Raw genomic sequence first — 24,006 nt, forward strand, 5'->3', positions numbered from 1 at the left:
TATTCTCAACATTTTATCTTGACTTTTTTCTCGAAATTTAACGACATTTTTCTCATAATTTAACGAATTTGTTCTCGTAAATTAACACGTTTTTTCTCGTAATTTAATGAGTTTATTCTCAACATTTTATCTCGACCTTTTTCTCGAAATTTAACGGGGTTTTTTTCGAAATTTGACAACTTTAATCTCGAGATGGTTTTATTTTTTTATTATTACTTGGCCCTAATCCTCTTCTGTACTTTTGTAAAATCAAATGGGCCTACTGTTTTTGGTCAACTTTTTAGTGAAGAGAATCAGAAGATTCACTCAATCTCTGATATGAATCAAAACTGCCAACACTGGTGACACTTATATTCAGATTAGTGCACGTTAACGCATGCAATTAAATTTTCCAGTTTAACACTTAAAAAATATTTAACGCAATTAACGCAGCATCAGTTTTTTCATCATAATTTGGCTAGTGTTACATTATATGATCACGCTCTTATTCATGCAAATGATTTTAAACTATTCAAGCGCCACAAGACAAACAAGAACGCGCTGTCTGTGAATGTCGTGTCATGTGACAGAAAGACGCGCAGCAGTATTGTTCTCTTTAACGCTCAAACAAACAATTACACACAGAATTATGACAAAATGCCTTATGAATATTCTCATAAGAGTGTTCTTAAAGGGATAGTTCACCCAAAAATAAAAATTTTGAAATTTTTCCATACATCTTCCTTTGTGTTCAGCAGAACAAAGAAATTTATACAGGTTTGGAACAACTTGAGGGTGAGTAAATGATGACAACATTTTTATTTTGGGGTGAACTATCCCTTTAAATGAGTTTAAATAACATTTTTAATGAACTTTGTTCACATTTGGCAGTGGCAGCTCTTAAAGTGACAGCAGCCTAATAAACCAGTTGCTGTGATGTCTGTCATTAATGTTCATTAAATAACAAAGATAACAGAAAAAAAATGTAGCTTTAATAAGGATTAATCTATATATATTATTTCTGTATATACAGGCCACAGGCAAATATGACATTTATTATAATGGGTTTATGTGAAGATTGTTTTAAGTTCACTTAAATTAAAAGTTGTTATTTTTTGTAAAGCCTATTAAATGTTGAAATTGATAGAAATATTAAAAACTTTAATCGCAGTTAATTGCAGAAAAACAATGTGCAATTACTTAGTTAATTTTTTAATTGATTGACAGCACTAGTTCAGTTTTTTCCTGCAACATTTTCATCTAAAAATATTGCTAATACAAATATTTATTTTATGCTATTATTTATATTTTTATATTATTTGGATGTAGGCCTGCTATAGCATATAACAGACCCAGTCCGTTAATGTTAAATGTTGAATTAGCTCTTGAACCTTTGTGTAATTTGAATTGAAGAGTTTATTTTACATTTTTAGAATAGTTCTTTTTGGGGTTTGTTTGTTTTTTTGTTTTGGTGGAGCAAGGAAAGTTGTTAAAAATATAGTTGCTGTATTCAGTCACAGTTGTCCTCTCTCTCTCTCTCTATCTTCTCTTTTCATCTGTAGGTAGCCACAGCCTGTGAAACTACAACTAACCTCAATCAGGTAAGCTTCTGTTCAGCATTTATTTGTTTGTTTTTTGAACTCAAAATTCCTTCTTCCATTCTGCACAAGATGAATTTGCGTTATCCTTGAAACAACACTAAACATCTTGTGCAATTACTTTTACTTCAGACTGAGGTGCTTTAGTATACTTGTGTTTGATCTTATTCTGCCTGTTGTCTTACACACACACTAAGGTACTTCATCACAATTTAAATTTAAAAAAGACAAAGAAATCAGAGATAATCATTTTCATGTCTTGGTGCAAAAACTGAAATGATGTAAGCAATTAATTTTGATGCAGGCATTTCCATGCTTGTCACTACACAGTAGCATACAGGTGAATTTGACCATTTTTTTTCTGAACGAATAGCCAAGAAACATGTAAATGACATTGCTGAGATGTCAACGGAAGTCCATTCAGAAGATCTCATATAAGTGAAAAACTGATGAAATTTGGTGTGTGTTCTCCGGATGTGCTGTTGTCCATATGTACCACAAATCTGGTGGCAATTATGGCCATTATGGACCACACATAAAAAAATAAATGAAGTCATATCTGCTTAAACATTCATATTTATTATACTTTGAAAATATATGTGCAGTTATATTTGTGGAAATATATGTGGATTGTGTGTGTGTGTGTTTTTCTGTCATTATCTATAACCAGGGATCCACAAAGTCTCCCATTATGGACACAAAACGAAGACCATCCAGGTATGCAATCTAATATACACTATCATATCCTGGATTTTTGTAGAGTACTAGCCATTAAATGCACTGGAAAGTTATTAGAGTTTGTCTTTTGAACTTGCCATTGATCTGCAGAGATCAAGTTCAGTATCTGAATTGATTTGGTTAATGTAAATTCGATTAATTAATTCACAAAGATTTCAGCTCACTCCTACGATTGCAAAGGCTTCAGATGATGCCACCTGACACTGTATATTATCGTTATATTGTAATGATTACGAGCACAGGTTGTAATTGCCGCCTAACACATTTGCTGTGTCTGCTTAATCTGAACACATGACATTAAGTAAGCACGTAACATATTATATTATAGCTGTGTATTACGGACATTATTTTGACACACATCTCTGACTGATAACAGATTACTTATCATGAATTGTATCACTGTTATCTCTCCTCCCTCTAAGGAGCCTGAGTCTGATGCAAACAATGGAAGAAAATGAGGTGGACCTGGTCTACATCACAGAGCGCATCATTGCTCTGTCCTTCCCCGGTGGAACAGAGGAGCATAAATACAGTGTACACCTGAGGGAGGTGACCACCATGCTCCGTTCTAAACACCAGCAGCACTATCTAGTAAGGACCCTCCAAACCTTGGAGCAATTGACAGTCCCAAAAGAGTGCTAGAAAATTTCTAGTATATTCTTTCTGGTGAATTAGTGGTCAGTGTTTCCCTGTAGGACTATTAGTTCACTCAAAAATGAAATTTCTGTCATTAATGTTGTTCCACACCCGTAAGACCTTCATTCATCTTCAGAACACAAATTAAGATATTTTTGATGAAATCCAAGAGGTTTATGACTCGTCCATAGACAGCAATATAATCAACACTTTCAAGGTCCAGAAAGGTTAAAACAGTCATGTGACTGCAGTGGTTCAACCTTAATGTTATGAAGAGACGAGAATACTTTTTGTGCACAAAAACAAAACAAATATAAGGACTTTATTCAGCAATCTCTTCTCTTCTGTGTCATTCTCATACATTGTTTACGTCCAGCGCTTCCAGGTTCAGAATGCCGACTCATTATTGGCCGGATCCTGCGTCAGTATCACACGCATGCGTCGAGCTGATCACATGATCACCTTTGACCAATACTGAGCCGGCACAAAAAGTATTCTCGTCTCTTCATAACATTAAGGTTGAACCACTGCAGTCACATGACTGTTTTAACCTTTCTGGACCTTGAAAGTGTTGATTATATTGCTGTCTATGGACGAGTCATAAACCTCTCGGATTTCATCAAAAATATCTTAATATTCTGAAGATGAACGAAGGTCTTACAGGTGTGGAACGACATGAGGGTGAGGAATTAATCACAGATTCATTTTTTGGGTGAATTTTTATGTGACCATCTGAGATGATGTTTGGCGGCGGGCACCTAAACCCTATTGTTGCTGTAATTTCACTATAACTTCCACATGAATCTTGTTGTTAACCACTGTTAATTTCGTTGACGAATAATTTTCGTCATAATTTTCGGCAACGACATGTTTTCATGGACGAAAACGAGACGATGACTAAATAAAAATGTGTTTTGAATGACTAAAACTATGACTAAAATCTACTCTAATTTTTGTCAACGAATAAAAACGAGACGAAAATGAAAGAGTGGGAAGATATCCAGTCAGGACTGCTGTTATGTGTGGAAGTTGCGCACATTTGAAGTGTAATGTGCTGATCTAACCACGGGAAACGTGGCGCTGTTGCGCCCTCTACAGGCTCGTCCAGTAGCACTTCAGACTGCTTCGCAATTAATGAATAGCGCACATTTATGCCATGCGATTGCTTATAAGCTAATGTTGATGAATTATGACAATGTTTACTACACGTTGTTTATATGGAAGTATGTTTTAGACGGATGTAAGAATGCATATTTTATCTCCTTCATTTGAACTTAAATGAGCAGCCTGCTACAGTGCAGACTGCAGACATTTCAGAATAAGAGTCACTGTGTATTTCAGGATGGTTTATAATTATTATTTTTTCCTGGTCATTATTGTTATTTCGTTTACACGATAAACTGCATTTAATTTAATTTAATTTCTGTTTAATTCATAGTAAGCTACTGTATCTTCTTTCACAGGAAGGAAAGACTAAGAACATTATTTGACACATTATTCAATATATTTTACAAGTATAAGGGTTATTATAGTTAAACCTAAAACCTGATGTACTAAAATAACTAAAACCGAAATAAAAAACTACATAGATGTTTAAAAGCAAAAACTAAAAGACATAAACACAACTAAAATTACAATGAAAGCAGAAAGAAAAAAAAATCTAATCTAATCAAATTTATTTTTAACAAAAACTAAAATAGTACCTCAATGATAAGTGTGTCAATCCCTGAAAAGCACTGAATTGAGCTCTTTCATGTCGTTTTGCACTTGAACGGTCAAAAACTGTCCGCTTTGGCGAGTAAAGTACAGTTGGTTGTCTTTAGTGAATATAAACAGTTTGGAGAATATCAGATGTATATCAATGTATTGGATCTGTGTATTGTTAGAGAAATGCTTACTTAATGCATTACAGTTGAACTAAATTAGATTTTAGTCGACTAAATCTACTGTAGATTTAGTCGACTAAAACTAGACTAAAACTAAAACAATTTCCGTTGACTAAAATATGACTAAAACTAAATGCCATTTTAGTCAAAAGACTATGACTAAAACTAAATCAAAATTTGCTGTCAAAATTAACATGTAAACTGTGCACATCCATTTTTGACACTTACATTATATTCTTGCTCCATCTGTGCAGTAATTGCATTTTTCTTAATGATGGTCTTTTATTTGCATATTTATTTTTCAGGTAATGACTCATTTTCAGGGTAAAATTACAATTTACAATCAGTCAGCGCTATAGAAATGTATCTTCATATTCATAAGAAAAGGTACTGTACATATTACATTTAGGCTACTTTATATGACCAAAGGCCCGATGTTTTTTGCACCCCAAATCCATTCTTCACAACGGTATACAAACGTGACGGTTCGGTATGTACCATGATTTTGTAGTCACAGCAGAGGGGAGAAAACTGAACATAAAATTGCTTTTTATTATTAAACTGTGTTTTTCTTTGTTTGTTTTTTTGTGTCTCTGTTTTTAAATAAATTCAATTATTATTATTAAATTAGATAATGCTGTAAGCTATATAGGGAGCCCTTACTTACACATTACTATAATATTAAAGTTTACAATTAACAATAGAGCCCAAATTATTAAATTCAGTTGCTATTTATTTTTAGATATATTAATCAACACTCAAATAAATAAAAAAATTAAAAATCATGTAAATTGCACATAAGGCAGGTTTTGCATTAACATCTAAATCTAATTATAATGTTATTTTTCTACTCCAATTCATTTTTTTAATATAATCATTTACACAGTTACAGTCATAACTTATTTTCATGCCAAATTTATTTAAACATATATTAAGTAATTAAGACATTATTAACAGGCAAAGTAAATATAATGAATATATAAGCTAATATAGTGCATATATTAAATGCTTTTCTCTAGAGTTCATTTCTCTAGTGAACTAACATGCTGTGGACACTAAATGACTTGCCTGATGTAAATGTAATGCTACATTAGATATTATTCTCAAGCTGCTTTATTGATGCTTTTTCCGCTGTTGAAACACTGGTTGAGAGATTACATGTAAACATATCAATCGTCTCTTCTTCTGCGCTTTTTACTGGTAGCAAACAGCGTTGCATTACCATGTGCGCCCCCTTCTGGACTGGAGTGTGACTGACTGTATTCGTCATCTAGCTGCATGACCCGTTTGGAATTAGGTTGAGTAAAGAGGATGTTATTTACTATATAAGCATTTAATGTTTAATGGTTTTTGTTTCCAATTTCAGCTGCTTAATCTCAGTGAACGCAGGCATGACATCACCAAGCAGAACCCCAGGGTGAGTTTATGAATATTTATTTACAGTATTTGTATATCTATTTATATTCTATTTATTTACTTTTTATTTTAGAGTTCCTGTCAGCTTGTGGTCTTAGAGTTGATTTTATGTATGTGTGCATTTATGACAGGTGCTGGATTTTGGTTGGCCTGATCATCATGCTCCTGCTCTAGACAAAATTTGCAGTATCTGTAAAGCCATGGACACCTGGCTTAATGCAGACCCTCACAATGTAGTGGTGCTGCACAACAAGGTGATTATCAGATCACATCGGTCCTTAGGCACCCAATCTCCACCACCGTCGCTTTGCATGACTGTCCGGACTGATGTGCAGCTGTTAATTAGTATGCTGTAATTGGAATTTACAAAATGAAGATGATGTTTTCATAAATTGGAATTTCATATTTATATGTTGCTGGTTGTTAGCTGTATTCATCTGCTCACAACCGAACTTACAGAAGGATCTTTGTCTTATCATGTCAGTAATCGCAGAACCTGATTTCACCAAGTGCAACATCTTCCTGGGTTAACATCTTTGTTGATCCTGGAACAACATTCCAAACAAGAGGGACATGTTTAGAGTTTATCTCAAGTTTAGGCTTAAAACCAGGGTTAGGTGCTTCAACATCACTATCATTTCCCTCTGATTTTAGGGATTAGTTACGGATATGGTTAGGTTTAGGGGTAGGACAGGAATGTTGTTCCAAGATCAACAAAATATGTTGACCCAGGAACGTGTCTAGGCAAAATCAGGACATGCTGGGCTTTTTAGACATCTGCAATCTACTTAAGGTATATATTGATGAAGATAATGATGACCAGAGTATCCTGAACAGCAGTCATGCTGCTCTGTTAACAACTGATGGATATCTAAAGTTATAGTTTTTTTAGAGAACAGTTGGTGACACATCTGAGTTGTTGCAATGTTTGCATCCATGGAAATAATCTCATTTTCCTTCAGTTTCCCATGTTCAAAGTTAACCACTCCACATGTGATTCTGACGTATATTCATTGATGTCGTCATCAAGCTGCCATTCAAATTGGCTTTTGCACCAAATGCCATGATAAGTGGCTGTAATTCATACTCACTCAAACAGCTGCTTAAAGTGCCCCAATTATGCTATTTTAAAGGTTCTTAACTTTGTTTTGGAGGTCTCCTATAATGTTTACATGCATAAAGGTCAAAAAACGCTCATAATATACATGCACATCCCCACATTTTTCAATGATTCTCATACGACTCGTCTGATGATTCAGTCTTTCTACATCCCTCCTTTCTGAGAGCCTGCTCTGCTCTGATTGGCCGTATGGCTCTGGCATAAAGTTGGTTTGAAGTTGGACGTTCGATATTTGCAAATTTAGGGACCGTCTATAAAGTTACATACGACATTGGTATACATGTTTCTTCAATAGCATTTGAAGAGAATGACTTACAGTCACAAAACCAGCTGTAAAGTGTCAAGTGTGATGCACACCTTTTAGATTTTTGATATTTCTTCAAATAAACTATCAATATTTTGTGACCGTAAGTCATTCTCTTCAAATGCTAATGAAGTTAAAAACGTGTATACCGATGTTGCATATCTTTATATACAGTCCCTACATTTACAAATATCAAACGTCCAACATCAAACCAATGCTGCGTCCCAATTCGCCTACTTATACTACGCCCTAAAAGTATGTACTCTTTCTGTGAACAAAAAGTACTTACTTTTGAGTGTGTAGCAAAAGAGTAGACAAGCTTTGGGACATACTATCACGTCATACAATTGCGTCTTTTCTCTCTGTCGCATCCTGTCTCCGTAAAGTGGCCTGTCAATCATCTTACATCCTCCACATCATTTAGTTAATTTCCTACCGTATCGGAGAGAAATGCAGCACGTTGATCTGCAGTCGCGGGTCTTTCATGTGGAGAACTCTCCTCATATTAATGCATAATGATGTATTTAAAAATTAATGGCCAATTAGATCTTTATAAATGTCCACATTGGTATTTGCAGATGAAAAATAACACAGATAACATTAAATAAATATTTTCTATCAGGTTGAACTGATAATTAGTCACTCAAACCTCTCAGCGTCGATTGTGCATATCCGCCATGTTTTGTAGTTTTTTAACACTTTTTACTCTGAATCCTCGTCCAACGCGCAATGGGTTGTGGGCAATATTAGCCTTTATAGTGTGCACGGATCCACACTTCGAAAATCTACTGGAAATCCGGGGACTTTTGGCATACTCTTTTCGACATACTCTGCTTTGGGACACACTTATTTTAATCTAACATACTATAGAGTGCCCCAGGGATGACGCATTTTTGTAGGCAAGCCGGAAGCGAGTTAGCATTAGGACTTCCGGTTCCAACGCCGTAAAGTCTATGGGTTTTTGCTAAATCGCCTGAAATAAGGTCTGTGGTTAACAAAGCCTCTAAATACTTTCATGTTTTGATCTATGACATAAAACACACCAGTTATAACACACTTGCGATTTTTTTAAACTTTTACTGTGTCTTAAAATCAGCGGTTGCTAACAAGTTGCTAAAAGGGACTACTTCCTTTGGCGGGGACTTTAGACGTCATCATTAAAAACGGGACATTTGGACAGCATTTCTCATGAAAAAGTGGAAAAGTATTCATAACAGCACAGATCATAATCAGTGAGCGTGTTTATAAATAAAGTTGTTTTCTAAATAAAGTTTGAGGAAGCTTGGTGGTGACGACGTTGATCCGCGCCCATGGTGTCCTGGAGTCCGTTTATAGCCTACTGTTAGCCTTTTATATCTGACGACTTTATTTAGGCTTCAAAATCTATAAATTTTGTGTTAACTTGTAAAGATTATCTTGATAGACAAAATGTGTAAGTGTCATAACCCTTTGTTAAACACAGAGCTTATTTTCTGCGATTTTCCAAAAGTCTATGGGAAAAATGCATAGGCTTTCAACCGAGGGAACCCGTGCGCCGCTAACTTCTGGGTTGGCCTACAAAAACACGTCATCCCTGGGGCACTCTATTTAGGATGGATAGTATGGACATTGGGACGCAGGGCAACTTTTTACATCAGTCCAGAAGACCCAGTCTGTTGTGATTGGTTGACCGCTTACAGTGCCTGTCGGAAACAAACGCCCATTACCATAACTGATTCAGCTCTGGAGGCTTCCCAAAGCTCAGCGATTGTACACACTGTAAAGACAGTAACGATGGCATTGATTTTACCATATCAATCTGAGCGTGAGTCCAATGATGAAACATTGGAAGAAGTAATTATTCAACCCGAACCTCCATCGCAAGGACAACTTGAGCAGGACGTTTCTCAGTGATACGCCACTCAGTTTGATGTTCAATATGAGATGATGCAACTGTAATTCCTTTAATGAGTAAGCATTTTGTAAATCTCATTTAGACCTCACAGAGATTTGAGAAGCAATCGTCAAAAGTTTATGCTGCTATTGTATCACTGTGGTAATTTTAACCTCTGATTCTTCACATCACATCCTCATCCTTTGGAAGTGTTTACAAAGAGAATATGCTTTTGCAGAGCAGAAAACAGCATCATCTCAACATGTACACAATAGGAACCAGCTACATTGTTTGAGGGCGGGTCAAAGTAGAAGTTGTTCGCTGGCAGCCAATGAAGACCATAGGCGGGCATTATGCTAATGTGTTACTTCATTACATATGCAGGTCATGGAAGTGAGACTGGAATTCCTGACAAGTCGTTTAAGCGGTTCAGAGTCGATTCTTTCTTTTGGGAGACAATAACTTTTGACTTTACAACTTTGCAGACCGTTTACATTCACAGACGGCTACATTACACATTGCATGAAAGGTAATATTCGAAAAAGCACAATAGGGGCACTTTAAACTTTTCTTTTCAAGTATATAAGATGCTAAAAACATGATTATCAGCCATGTCTGTTTACATCAGAGATGATCAGTTTTCATTCATATTTACAATTCCAAACATTCTTTTCCACGATTTTGCCGTCAGCCAGTCTGTGTTGTCATTGCATAATTCAGTAATTATGCACATGGCATGTGCGACTCATGTGATTGGCTTAAAATATCCAGTGCTCCCATGAGCCAAGATGGCATATTTCAAATGGCAGTGCCTGCTTTGATTTCACTTTCCAAATTTCTCCTTGAAAATTTGGCAAAATTTCTTGCAGGGAAACTGGGGGAGAACCGGCGTGGTGATTGGTGCCTATATGCACTACAGTAACATATCTGCCAGGTAGGACACGTCTATTTGAAACATGTTGGTGTGTTAGACACATTAGAGAGGATCGTGCATTTGCATAGAGTGTTTACGTTTTGTGCTCATATTTTCAGTGCTGACCAGGCATTGGACAGGTTTGCCATGAAGCGTTTTTATGAAGATAAAGCCATGCCCGTGGGCCAGCCTTCCCAGAGAAGGTCAGCAAAGACTGAATACCTTGTTGACTCTGCACCAGAATATCCATGCCAGTTTTTAAATCCGTATCCTGGAATCAAACACATTGCCCCCAGAACCACAGTGTGACTTGCTATATTTTTGTGAGAACTAGGTCATTGTGCTTTAGATGAATCACATCTTTTCTCATTGCAAAGTCTAAACTGAGACAACCAAGTCCATGAACCTGCAGTTTTGGGATTGAACCAGCAGGTGCTACCAAAGTACATGTCATAACACTGGAATTACAGTAGAACATATAATGAAAAAGTTAATACTAGCCATGATGTTGTATCAACCAATATGAATAATGATTGATACATTATCTATCATTTAAGTGGCATTTGGGGGAATTTTATGCCAATTTGGAGCTTTAGGAAGAAAATGATGAGAGAGGATTTAAATCTAAAGGCTCCAAAATGCATGAATGTTGCATGAATGAAACACTTAAACTGACTGAAAATTTTCAATTGTTGCTGAATGTTTTTTGTGTAATCGTTTCCCTTCTGTAATGCATAGGTATGTGCATTACTTTGCTGGTCTTCTTTCTGGCCACATAAAAATCAACAACAAGCCCCTGTTCCTTCACCATGTCATCATGCATGGCATCCCTAATTTTGAGTCTAAAGGAGGTGGGCGCATACACTGCTACACATTTAAATCCATCACTGCAATTTCTGTATATTATGTTTGAACAAGCGACCTTAAAATCAGTGATGTGCTACTATATCTAACCCTGTCAGGTTGCCGACCCTTCCTCAAAATCTATCAAGCAATGCAGCCTGTGTACACATCTGGAATTTAGTAAGTAAACTGCTTGTGTGTATGCTGAGTTATGTTAATATGCAACGTGTGGTTGTGATCTCATGTTGTGTGTAAAGTCTGGTTGTTGCACATTTTCATTGACATAAACACTGACATGTACATCTAACATCAATGACAGCATCTAAAACATCATATATATTTGATATATGAACAACTTTAGAGACAAAAATGTTCTTATCCATTCTAAATGTTCTAAATTAATTCATGTTCATAGAATATTGAATTCATGGAATTAATAGGTTTCGAAATTTTAAATATTTGTTGCTGCATCGGAATGGGATGACACTTGGCGACTTTTGTTGCATTAGGCATGTGAACACACACAAAAAATCATAGACATGATCCAAAAAAAAGCATCACATGCTCCTTCATGGTCAAAAATGACCGACATTGGAAATGAATGAGAAAAACGGAAAAATACAAAAACTCAGAGAATCTCAAGCTGCTCCTAATGGTATTACATGTGACCCAAATACATGACACTTGGAAAACAACAAGAATAGGGGAGCTAAAATACAATAATAAAACAAGTAACATTTGTCCGTTACATAGTGTAACAAAATGTCCACCTCTGTGTTCAGGTTTGACTGTAGTAAAATTAAAGGTCCCGTTCTTCGTGATCCCATGTTTCAAAGTTTAGTTAGTGTGTAATGTTGTTGTTAGAGTATAAATAAAATCTGTAAAATTTTAAAGCTCAAAGTTCAATGCCAAGCGAGATATTTTATTTAACAGAAGTCGCCTACATCGAACGGCCAGTTTGGACTACATCCCTCTACTTCCTTCTTTAATGACGTCACTAAAACAGTTTTTTGACTAACCTCCGCCCACAGGAATACACAAGAGTTGCGTTTGTAGAGTGTGTTTGTCGCCATGTCGTCGAAACGCTGTTATTTTCATCCCGCAGTCCAATCACCGGGTCTGATTCCGGCTCAAATTGATAGGGTAAAATTAAAGACATGTTTACAATAACACTGAGCGCCTGCATCTCCACGTTATGGTAAGAGGCGTGACCTTTCCGGGCAAGATGCGCTAAACTGCTGTCGAATCACAACACAGGAACCGCTGGCACAATCAGAACTCGTTACGTATTTCTGAAGGAGGGACTTCATAGAGCAAGGAAGTCATCAGCCCGTTTTTATGACAGTGGAAACAGCGGTATACAGATAAGTAAATTATGTGAAAAATACTGTGTTTTTTTACACGCGAAACATGAACACATGTTATATTGCACACTATAAACACAATCAAAGCTTCAAAAAACCACGAAAAACGGGACCTTTAATGCAAAAACTGATACTTCAAATCAACATTTCAAAAAACAAAAACAAAAAAAAAATCTAAACCTTGGCAAAAAGTAGTCTTTGAGAATGTGTACATATAAATCCAAATCCAAACTTAATAAAAATTAGTATTTATGTCTAAAAACACTATATAATTTATAAGCCACTTTATTTACAACTATATGAATCTAGTGGTTAAACTATGGAATAACATAAGTTTTTCTTTTTTTACTCCCACCAGATGGAACTAATCTACCTTCAAAAAAAAAAAAAAAAAAAGGATTTTAAATGCCTTGTCTCTATTTTAACGTGGACTACTACTTTAGTTAAAAAATAATAATTTCAAAAATATATTAGAAAAAAAAATTCTGTATTATTTTCAATGGGGAAAATAGCTAATAAAAATTCTAAAAAATATTGCATAGTATCATAAAATATCCTCAATATTTTAAATAATAATCAAAAAATATTATTGAACAAAAATATATTACATTGGTTTTCCTTGGGGAAAAAGTTACATTTCAAGAATCAGCGAAGGAGCCAAATGTGTGATCCCTAAACGAAGAGGACCAGAGGGTTAAATATGTTCAACTCCATCACATTTATTTAACACATTTACCTGATTTGAAATTATAACGGCTCTTTTGCTGCATTCAACTTGTTTTGAATGATGTTTATGTTTACTCAGTGTTAAAATGACAGGTTTGGAGCCACATGAGAGAGAGTAATCAATGACAGAATTTGTAATTATTAAATCATGACAGGCTGAAAGTGTGCATGCTGTAAGCTATTAATATCTGTGTGTGCGAGTCTGTTATAACATCTGTTGCCCTCTTGTTTAGGGATTAACCCATCTTAATCTGCACCTGTGTGTGTGTGTGTGTGTGTGTGTGTGTGTGTGTGTAGGTTGGCAGATACATTGACAATGACTTGCACTTTTTTTTTTACATTTAAATGACAAGGTCCTCATCTTTTCATTAACCACTTGTCCATCTCTTTTTTATCTGTTTTTATGGCATTAATATCCTGTGTAACTCCACACTGCTGCTAGTTAAATTTTCATGTTCTTGTTCAGCAGATGATAATATTTTAATAAGCTAGTCATCCATTCAGGCTTAGTCTGTAATTCAGCATTGAGACAGTTTGAAGTATGCTTGTAATAACCCCATTCATCATTTCTTACAGTAACGTTCAAGGCGACAGCCACACGAGCATCTGTATCACCATTGAGCCCGGCCTGCTACTGAAAGGAGATATACTGGTAGGAAGTGCAACGTCAACACCAAAATTATTGTTATATTTGAAGAAGAATCCAATTTTCCTATTTTCATATTCTGCCCTTTTTTTCATATCCTCCGTCTGAAGCTGAAATGTTATCACAAGCGTTATCAAAACCCGAATAGGGATGTGATCTTCAGAGTGCAGTTCCACACATGCGCATTACACAATTTAGCGCTGGTCTTCACCAAGAATGACCTTGACGAGACATTTAAAGGTTAGTGTGTTTTATGTTCACTGTTAATTGTGAATATGAAGACTAAACACCAGCACAGTGGCTTACAAACTGAATCATAAATATGTGATTTAGCAGATGAGAGATTTCCGGAATATGGGAAGGTGGAGTTTATCTTTTCTTTTGGTCCAGAGAAAATCAAAGGTAAGTTAATCTTTTCAGCACAGAATATGATATCGATACGCTTCAAGGCCTCAACTCAAAGTTCATTTTTTGTCCCTGTAAGGGTTGGATCATCTCCAGAACGGACCTAGTGTCTCTGTGGACTACAACACCCAGGATCCCCTGATCCGCTGGGACTCTTATGAAAACTTCAACAGGAGATGTGAAGACATTAAAGATGGTGAGAGGAACTGTTCTTGCTGTGCTCTTGCTCAAGGTGCTGACTGGTCAGATTATCTGAATCTTTGACTTTTTTTTTGTGACTGAGTTTAGGGTGGGAGCAAGGTCAAAATATAATGGTCATTTTGCCTTGTGTGTACACCATGTTTCATTTCCTTTTATGTGCCGTGTGGTATTGGCATTATTGTGCTCTCGGTGAAGACAGCTTCTTTAAAGGGAAAATTCACCCAAAAATGTTTTGTTTTGTTTTTGCAAAAAGTATTCTTGTCTCTTCATAACATTAAGGTTGAACCACTGCAGTCACATGACTGTTTTAACGATGTCTTTAGTTCCTTTCTGGACCTTGAAAGTGTTGATTATATTGCTGTCTATGGACGAGACCTCTCGGATTTCATCAAAAATATCTTAATTTTGTTCTGAAGATGAACGAAGATCTTACGGGTGTGGAACGACATGAGTAATTAATGACAGAATTTTCATTTTTGGGTGAATTTTCACTTTAAAGACCTATTTTGTGTTTGCAAACAGTGATGTTTTTGTGGGCGGAGCCTACATGGTGGCAGAAAATGACAGTTCTGCAGTAGCAGTCTGTGGAAGTTAATTATAAAAAATAGTTAATTTCAAGTTTATATTTCACAATTCTGACCTTTTTTTCTCACAAATCTGAGTTTATATCTCACAATTCTTAGAAGGAAAAACATAATTGTGAGATATACTAATTATTCTGTCTTTTTTCCCCTCAGAATTGTGATATAAACTCACAATTGCGAGTTATAAAGTCAGAACTGGGAGATATAAGCATGCAAATGCAAGGAAAAAAGTCAGAATTGTGAGATAAAAATGTTTAAAAGTTATCTAAAAATATTATTTCATGCTGTAACTGACCCCTATGAACTGCAAATGTGAATATTATATAGACTTACTGTTTACATCAAATTCATGCTTTAATAGTAACTATTGCAGGTTTCATCAGTCCAGTCTTTGACTTGCACCATAAACATCTGTGTTTAGCTTTAAAGGGCGTCTTCAACGACGGTACTCTATAAAAATTTTGCATTCCGATTCTGACATCCAAAGGCACAACAAAACATTTTTCTCTTATTTTGTGGATTTTGCCCATTTTCCTCCACTTGTTACTGTTGTTTTTCTGCCACCACTATGACGTAACTGTGACGTCTGCTCCAAACTGGTCTATGGACTCAGAGAGGGTCAGTTGTTCTTGTTCACAGCCAAGTGAACAATGAGGGCTAAATGAGATATATGGATTCTCCTGTCACTGCTGTTAAAAATCTCCTCAAGGCTTGATTGTTCTTATGGGTATGCAGCATACTACAGATCTGATAAAGTAATTTGGCTTTACGATAGGATAGCTCTGATTGTTTGCTTGTTTTCAGCTATCAAAAAATGAAAAAATGGTGTCTCAGGTCATTATGACACTTCTCCCCTTGGCTTAATTTTTTTTAAACCCATGTGGTCTGCCATAAAGAGCCCTTCCCATGCCTCCTGCCAATCAGAGTTTTAAATAGCATCTAGAGAAATAGAAGGCGTCAGTGGCCCTGCCGGCAGCCCTGGGGAGGGGTGGAAAACTGACACTCCTCTCTTCAGTGTCCTCTTCTGGGAGGAAGGGCTGGTGGGTAAGGCCAGGAGACGTGGGTACCCCAAACCCCCCCCTACACACACGCACACAGAGTTAAATACACAATGGACACATGGGCAATAAAGGAAAAATTGGTGCAGTCTTGACATTGACAGGACTTTGGAAAATGGTACAGAGCCCTAAGGAGATCCACAATTACAAAGCCCAATGAAAATGAATCTGCAGTGGAGCTGCATGCAAATAAATAACTATACAGTGCTGCACTGAGTAGATAAGCTACATTTTGTATAACTTGCCTGGGTTTGCAAGAGGTAAAATTCACAAAAAATAGCCCATGTGTCAGCAGTTTTGCTCAGGGCTCTAGATGCACTTTATGGACATCCCCTTCTAATTAACTGCTTTGGTTATTGCAGTTTTTTTTAAATTTAATTCTTAAAGCTAAACTATGCAGCTTTTATGTGCTTTTAAGGGCTCTTTTCTATTCCACCTTCATAGTGCCCTTGTGGCCAAAGCAAGGTTGTACTTAGGTATTCTGGGCACAGGAGCTGTGTGTGTGTATATATATATATATATACCCATTTTTTTCCATTAATGAATATTACTTCTACAGCACATCACCCCATCAAATAAATTATTATGAAACAGAATTTAACAAAATCTGTTTAAAGTCCATGTAAGACCAGTCTCGAGCAGCCTCCAGACTTTAAGGTGAAAAAAAAGTCAGCCACCTTAATTATCTACTATAAAAATGTAAATTTAAATTCTTGTCCTTTTTATGGAGTTATAAATGATCTAATCCTGCCAGTCACAACACAAGAGTTCTCATATACCAGCATAGAAGGCTGCTTACCTCAATCCAGTGACAATTTTTCCAGCATCCCTCCACCCCCACTGCCATTTTATTACTGCCAATTGTTGTTTTTGTTTTTTTTAATGGGAAATTAAGGTGTGCTTTCTTTCTTCAGTCGAAAAGAAATGAAGGTTTTTGAGAAAACATTCCAGGATTTTTCTCCATATAGTGGACTTCAAAGAGCTCTACATGATCCCAGATAAGGAATAAGAGTCTTATCTAGAGAAACCATCAGACATTTTCTAAAATAAATAAAAATTATACACTTTTTTTTTTTTTTTTTTTTTTTTTTTTTTTTTTAACCACAAATACTCATCTTGCACTGCTTTGTGATGCACCACGCATTACGTAATCATGTTGGAAAGGTCACGCGTGACATAGGCGGAAGTACAGATCCAGTGTCTACAAAACAAATGTGCAAAGACTAAGTCAAACGCCCTTTACAAGAAAATGTAAAACAACGATGTCGGACGATTTTGAAGTTGGAGGAGAAAATGAGATGGAGTTTTTCGCCCTACTGCAGTACTTCCACCTACGTCATTGATTACGTAATGCGTGGAGCATCACAGAGCATTTATGGTTAAAAAGTATATAATTTTTATTTTTTCAGAAAATGAGCGATAGTTTCTCTAGATAAGACTCTTATTCCTCATCTGGGATCATGTAGAGCTCTTTGAAGCTGCACTGAAACTGACATTTGGACCTTCAACCCGTTGAACCCCAGTGAAGTCCACTATATGGAGAAAAATCCTGGAAAATCCAATGTTTTCCTCAAAAACCTTCATTTCTTTTCAACGAAAGAAAGAAAGAAAGAAAGAAAGAAAGAAAGAAAGAAAGAAAGAAAGAAAGAAAGAAACATATTGGATGACATGGGGATGAGTAAATTATCAGGAAATTTTAATTCTGAAGTGAACTAATCCTTTAAGACAAAGCAGCCATAAACAAGAGCAGACAAACATGGCTTGTAAAGCTGAGGTTAAGCGACACTTTCTTCTTCATGGTTTGTAGAGTTTAAGCGATATGAGACTCTCAAATCTCTTTCTATATATTTCCACTAAGGCTATGTGGTGTCTGTGTGCGTATGTATTCCTATGACAGAGACAGAGCGGTGCTCTGGGGCAGTATAGCCACCAGGGCTTGTTTACAGCTCAGGCTCCCATATTTGGCTGCTGCACAGCTTCATGGCATTTTTGGAATGACTAAGAGGGAAGTGTGTGGGACAGAGAGAGGTGACTGTGACACTCGGTCAGAGTGACTCACAAATGATAGCGACTCTGATTAATGAACTGGACACAATGATCTCACAACGAAGACACAGAGACTGGCAAAGTCTCTGGTGAGCAGCGTTTAATACCGTTTTTGGAATCAGAACTGAATTTGAATTTGATTTTCCATTGGGCTTGAAAGTAGGTGAGTGTTAAAGTCGAAGTATCCTTATTATAACTGTATTCTATACTCATTCTCAATGCATGTGTGTGTTCAAGTGACTTGGTGTCATTATTATATATATTAGATATTCTTTGTGCTCCTTAAAGTGCTTTAGCTAGAGTATTTACACATGTAAGAATTTGTATAAAATGTCTTCTCACAAGTAATATTATCATCTGTGATGTTTTGGGATATGATTTTTGAAACAACTCAAGGTATTTTTATGTAGTTCTTCTATTAAATGATCATTGCCATGTTAATTTTTATAAATCCCCCCAAAAAATGAGATCACATTGAATAGGCTACACAGAAAAATTTAGAATGTTTAAGCTTTTAAAACAAATAAAAGTTAACATTAGTTAACATTAACTACTAACAGTGAACAATACCTCTAAAGTATTTACAATGTTAATTTCAACATTTACTAATACATTATTAAGATCAAAAGTTGTATTTGTTAACATTAGTTAATGCACTGTGATTTAACATGAACATGAATATTTTATTAACTGCATTAACAAAGGCTAATAAATGCTCTAACAATATATTATTAGTTCTTTGTAAAGTGTTACCGGAATAATTAAGAATGTATTTATTAGATCATTATTGTTCTGTCACTTGTCAAATGTAAGCAAATGTCATTTGCACAAGACATCTTTGATTCCAATAAAGGACACAGTTTGCTATTTGGAATAGCTAAGACCATCAGGAGTAACATTATCTTGTCCATGCTTGAGTGTATAATGTAGCAAAACTACATGTTTTGAACTTTAGTTTTAGCTCCTCAATATCTCAGCTACCCTTAAAATATTTATTCATCATAAGCAGAGCAAGAGGTGGGCCAGAGGGGCACTGAACACAAATGAACTGAAAATATGAATGCCCCATTCAGTGCCCCAATCCTAAAAATATATCATTTGAAGATTCTGCCAAAGACTATAGAATAACACAAGATGCACCACTCATATTGTTTTTAATGGGAGAAAGTGCAACTTGCAATATGACGGAATAAGTCCCGTCTTCTAAATAAGAGCCAATTGCCGTTTGGTAAAGTCATTGCATCACTGCAGCGGCTGTTAGAAGCTCCGGTTCCTATAGAAACAGTCAGACGTGCCCTTCCTACAGAGATGTGCACTTAGGACTGCGCATGCACATTATCTTGATCCAGCTTGAAAAATATATATATATTTTTTGTCATGATTCGAGCGTTTAGAAACAAAATTTATGAGACAGTTGTTGTCAGATTTCATTTGTGATTTCAAATATGAAAATGAACTGAAAGCTTGGCAAACAGCTTTGGATAATTTGTTGTTTCCCCATTCAAGGAGCTGCACCTGTATGCCTGAGAGTCATTTCAAAGATGGCCACCGAGTGAAATGACTTGTCTTAAAGGAATTTTGATTCTACCTCATGATATCTTACATTTAAGGCAAGAAATATTCCTTAGCCACAACAGCTGTCGTAGAATCGCCTCTGCACCGCAGGATATTTACAATTTAAAAATGCAACAAACAAATAATTGCAAAGAATTTAAATTAATTTAATATAATAATATTTTATTAAAACCTAAAGAAAGCATTTCCATCATTTGTTTTGTGGAAAGTTGTTTCTTTTTCTTTCTTTCTTTCTTTTTTTTTTTAGTGGGATATATTTTAGATGTTCTTTGTTCTCCTTAAAGCACTTTAGCCAGAATATTTACACATGGAAGTATTTGTATAAAAGGTCTTCTGACAAGTAATATTATCATCTGTGTTGTTTTGTGAAATGATTTTTATAGCAACGAAAGTTTCTTCATGTAGTTCTTATATTGAATTATTATTGGCATGTTAATTTGAATAGTGTCTATGTTTGTGCGTGAGTGTGCGTGTGAGTGATGATAGGATGTTATGCTTAATGTGAATGAGCTTACTGAGCAGCAGCTGGATAGCTATGTGACTTCATGTTGAATATAAACAGTCCATCACCCCCCAGCCCACCCCTACCCCTTTTTTTACAGTATCATGATGCCTCTTAGGCTTTCACATGTCACTGCCATTCCTGTCAGCTTACCATTGGCCCATTTCATTCCTGTAAATTGCCATAATACACCCGTCCCCCATGTATGTCTGTCTATCTGTCTGTCAGTCAGCCATTCTATATATCTGCCTCGCTGTCTACATGTCTGCTTCCCACCTCATATTCTTTTTTCAACCTCTCCCTGCTGTCTGTCTGTCTGCCATGTGTCTGTCGCCTCTCATTCCGTGACCTTACGTTTCTTTTTTGTCTTTGTCCTTTTGTTATTTATTAGAATGTCCTCATCTTTCTCTCTCTATTTATACATTTGGCCAGTATAACAAGATTATGGTATGTTGAACTGCAGTGGCCCTCACTCTTGACCAACACTCTGGCATTATTTACCCATGATATCATTCCCTTGGCCCTAACCTAATGCCATGGCTGTTGCTAGACAGACTAAGTAAAACTTGGCCATCATTATGCCAAGCAAGTTTGTGCCAAGCAATATTTTCTGAACCCCAAACATCAATCATTAATTAGTTACACACAACTAATAAGGTTTAAGTTACAATGTTGCAGTGTGGGAGAATACAGAACACAGAGGTGATTGGGCAATTCTTATCAATATTATAGTTCTATAATTTACTCATCTGCCTTGGGTCAAACTTGGGTCAAAAAGCTCAAGCCCATTAGACCTAATTAAACCTCTTGAAGCTTTATTTCTCGATAATTTGGCCACTGTATCAAATATATACCTAGGGTTGTGTTTGTTTTCTTCTAAGAGATTTGAAAAATAAGCAGATCTAGCAGTTTTTAAGGCCATTCTGTATGCAAAAATGCTTTCCACGAAATGTGAAAAACCTTTGGTTTTGTTTTCTTCCAGCTGCGCTCCATTTTTCTGGCTGCTCTCTTAAGGGTCCGAGTGTGCTTGTTGTACCACGGCATTGGAATATTTTCCTTAATCTTCTTTAAGTGCAAAGGAACAACTGTGTCTAATGTGCTGGAGAAAAGAGAGTCAATAGTTTCTGTTGCAACATCGAGTTCTTCTAAGCTGTCTGGTATGCTGAGGAGATGAAACTGATCAGGAAGATTATTTATAAAGCAATCTTTAGTGGTAGAAGTGATAGTTCTACCATATTTGTAACAGGGAGGTGGTTTTGCAGCCTTGGAATTTCAACAGCATCAATATCGATTCCATGTGACAGTATTAGATTTAAAGTATGATTACGACATTGAGTGGGTCCTGACACTTGTTGTCTAACTCCAATAGAGTTTAGAATGTCTGTAAATGCCGATCCCAATGAGTCTTTTTCATTATCTGTATGGATATTAAATCACCAACAATTAGGACTTTATCTGCAGCAAGTACTAACTCTGATAGAAAATCAGCAAATTCATGTACACTACATAATGTTACATAAAGCGAAGGAATTATATTTGAAAGACTTTTGAGTAATACTGAAGATATTACTATAAATTACAGCAACACCTCCCCCTTTGCCTTTTAGACGAGGCTTGTGTTTATAACAGTAATCTTAGGGTGTGGACTCCTTTAAAGTAATGTAATCATCCGGTTTTAGACACAGGCTTTATGTGATAATATCTATGAGACAACTACTATTCAGTGAGACAGCTACTATACAGTAGCTGTCTCACCATTTCATCTTCCTTTTTTTCCATCATTTCTTCTCAGTGTCATTGCATTTCAGAAATTTGGTCAATTTGATTGACAGTGGCATTAGTTTATACTGTACAGTGATACTGTTGTTCAAAAATTGTCCTTAAGTCAGTGTTTATGCAGCATTTTTAAGAACAACAGCAGTCAAATCAAACTGCTGTACAATTTAAAAAGCAAAGTATTAAAGGAAAATATTAAGCATTGGGTCGGACCTCCCTATGAGGTTAAATAGATTACCTAGAAAACAACTATGGTTAGGTCTGTGAGGTAGAGCTAAGGATCATCAGCATAGCAATAATATTAGATTTGTATATGTGGAAGATAGAAACCAAAGGGAACCGAGCATGTAACGGGAGAACAACAGAGCCCTAAGATGGATCCCTTGGCATTCCCACATGTGACAGGCTCAGTTTATGAGGAAAAATTACTGATACTAACAAAAAATGTCCTCTACTGCCTATACCAGCCAGACAGCAAGAGACACTTCACTGAAAACCTGCTTCAAAGCTTCATGAAGTAGTGTTTTGAAATCGCCCATCACTAGATATTGTGTCCGTGTTCCAATCTGTCTTGGAGTGCACACACAGAAAGCCACTTGAGGAACAGTATCACTTTCGTGGCTTAATGCATTTTTAATAGCTCTTTTTATTATCAAGCATGTTCTGCAGTTTAGCAACAGTAGACTGATTTGGACATTAAGTTTTTAGGGAGGAGTGAAAGCGAACCACTGTGAAGGAAAGAAATGCACTAAAATCGCACAGCCCTAGTTTCTTGCTTTCTCTGCTTTCCGCAAAGACGTTGCACATTTATTGTCCTTTTCAGACAAATGGTAGAACTGCCAGACCGGTGGATGTAGTGAAGCAATGCATAGAAAAATTGTCTGATGAGTTTTGCATATTCTGATCAGCCTTTATAGAGAGCACTGATCAAACTATATAAAGCTATTATTGGTCGATAATGATCAGCGCCCGATCAAGCACCCTTTCCAGCTAGAGTCTGCATCTCTCTAGTCAATTTACTGCCAGTACACACTGCTGAAAGCCTGTAAGAAATACTGCTTCTGCACAAAAAGCGTACATGAAAATACTTGTAGCAGATATATACGGGTGGAGCTGGGGGAGGTTGAGGGATTCTCAGCAACTATTGCAGCGTTGAGTTCCCCTTGAAAGGGAACAGATCACATACCAACTTTTATTTCTGCTAAAGCATTGTGCTGGTTTCAAGCTAGACAAAATGCATTATTTAACTGTGTGTGAGAATAAATGAATGCGAGAGAAGAACAGTATACTTTAGTGAAAACCATTAAAAGAAAAATACATAGAAATATAAGAGTAGGTATTGTGCCCAATGCAATGCTACCTGTGTCATACATCAGAAGTTTGCGACCACTGTATTTTCTTTTGGGAAATATGATGATTATACCTGCTGGGCATCATTCTGTTATAGAGCAAAATCAGATGGCAAGGTTAGTGTCATTGCCCCAGAGACATGGTGTGTCAAAAACTCAAATAACTTGACCTCACAAAGCCTTTAACCGCTGAAAGAAACAGTACTGGCACATATCTGTGATGGCCAATAACAATTTCTTCTCTCATTTTTGAACATCAAAGGTGTGATGATGCTAAAACTGGCCTGTTTTTGGATGCTTCACCATATAGGCAGCCATCCACACAGGTTCATGGCTGATGTGGAGATTTGTCATCTGTTGCTAATTATATGATATATGCAGATAGCTGAAGAGGCTCCAAACAGAAGGTGTTCTGAAGTCTTCTAAAACCATGTGATAGGTTGTGCAAGGTACAGAATAAAATTTTAA

The 24,006-nt window shown here is 36.2% G+C and overlaps 1 protein-coding gene across 1 annotated transcript in view; it reads left to right on the forward strand.

Annotated features, from left to right (window-relative positions):
- Nucleotides 1-24,006, forward strand: part of tns1a (tensin 1a) — a 79,567-nt gene that overhangs the window by 35,988 nt on the left and 19,573 nt on the right. The window contains 13 exon segments of the mRNA XM_048200889.1: nucleotides 1,542-1,580; nucleotides 2,248-2,294; nucleotides 2,738-2,906; nucleotides 6,204-6,254; nucleotides 6,385-6,507; nucleotides 10,420-10,484; nucleotides 10,583-10,666; nucleotides 11,202-11,314; nucleotides 11,426-11,486; nucleotides 13,973-14,048; nucleotides 14,153-14,282; nucleotides 14,376-14,444; nucleotides 14,527-14,643. Of these exon segments, the coding sequence (XP_048056846.1) occupies nucleotides 1,542-1,580; nucleotides 2,248-2,294; nucleotides 2,738-2,906; nucleotides 6,204-6,254; nucleotides 6,385-6,507; nucleotides 10,420-10,484; nucleotides 10,583-10,666; nucleotides 11,202-11,314; nucleotides 11,426-11,486; nucleotides 13,973-14,048; nucleotides 14,153-14,282; nucleotides 14,376-14,444; nucleotides 14,527-14,643 (1,144 nt within the window).

This window comes from Megalobrama amblycephala, linkage group LG8 (assembly GCF_018812025.1).
Source record: "Megalobrama amblycephala isolate DHTTF-2021 linkage group LG8, ASM1881202v1, whole genome shotgun sequence".
Lineage (NCBI taxonomy): Eukaryota > Metazoa > Chordata > Actinopteri > Cypriniformes > Xenocyprididae > Megalobrama > Megalobrama amblycephala.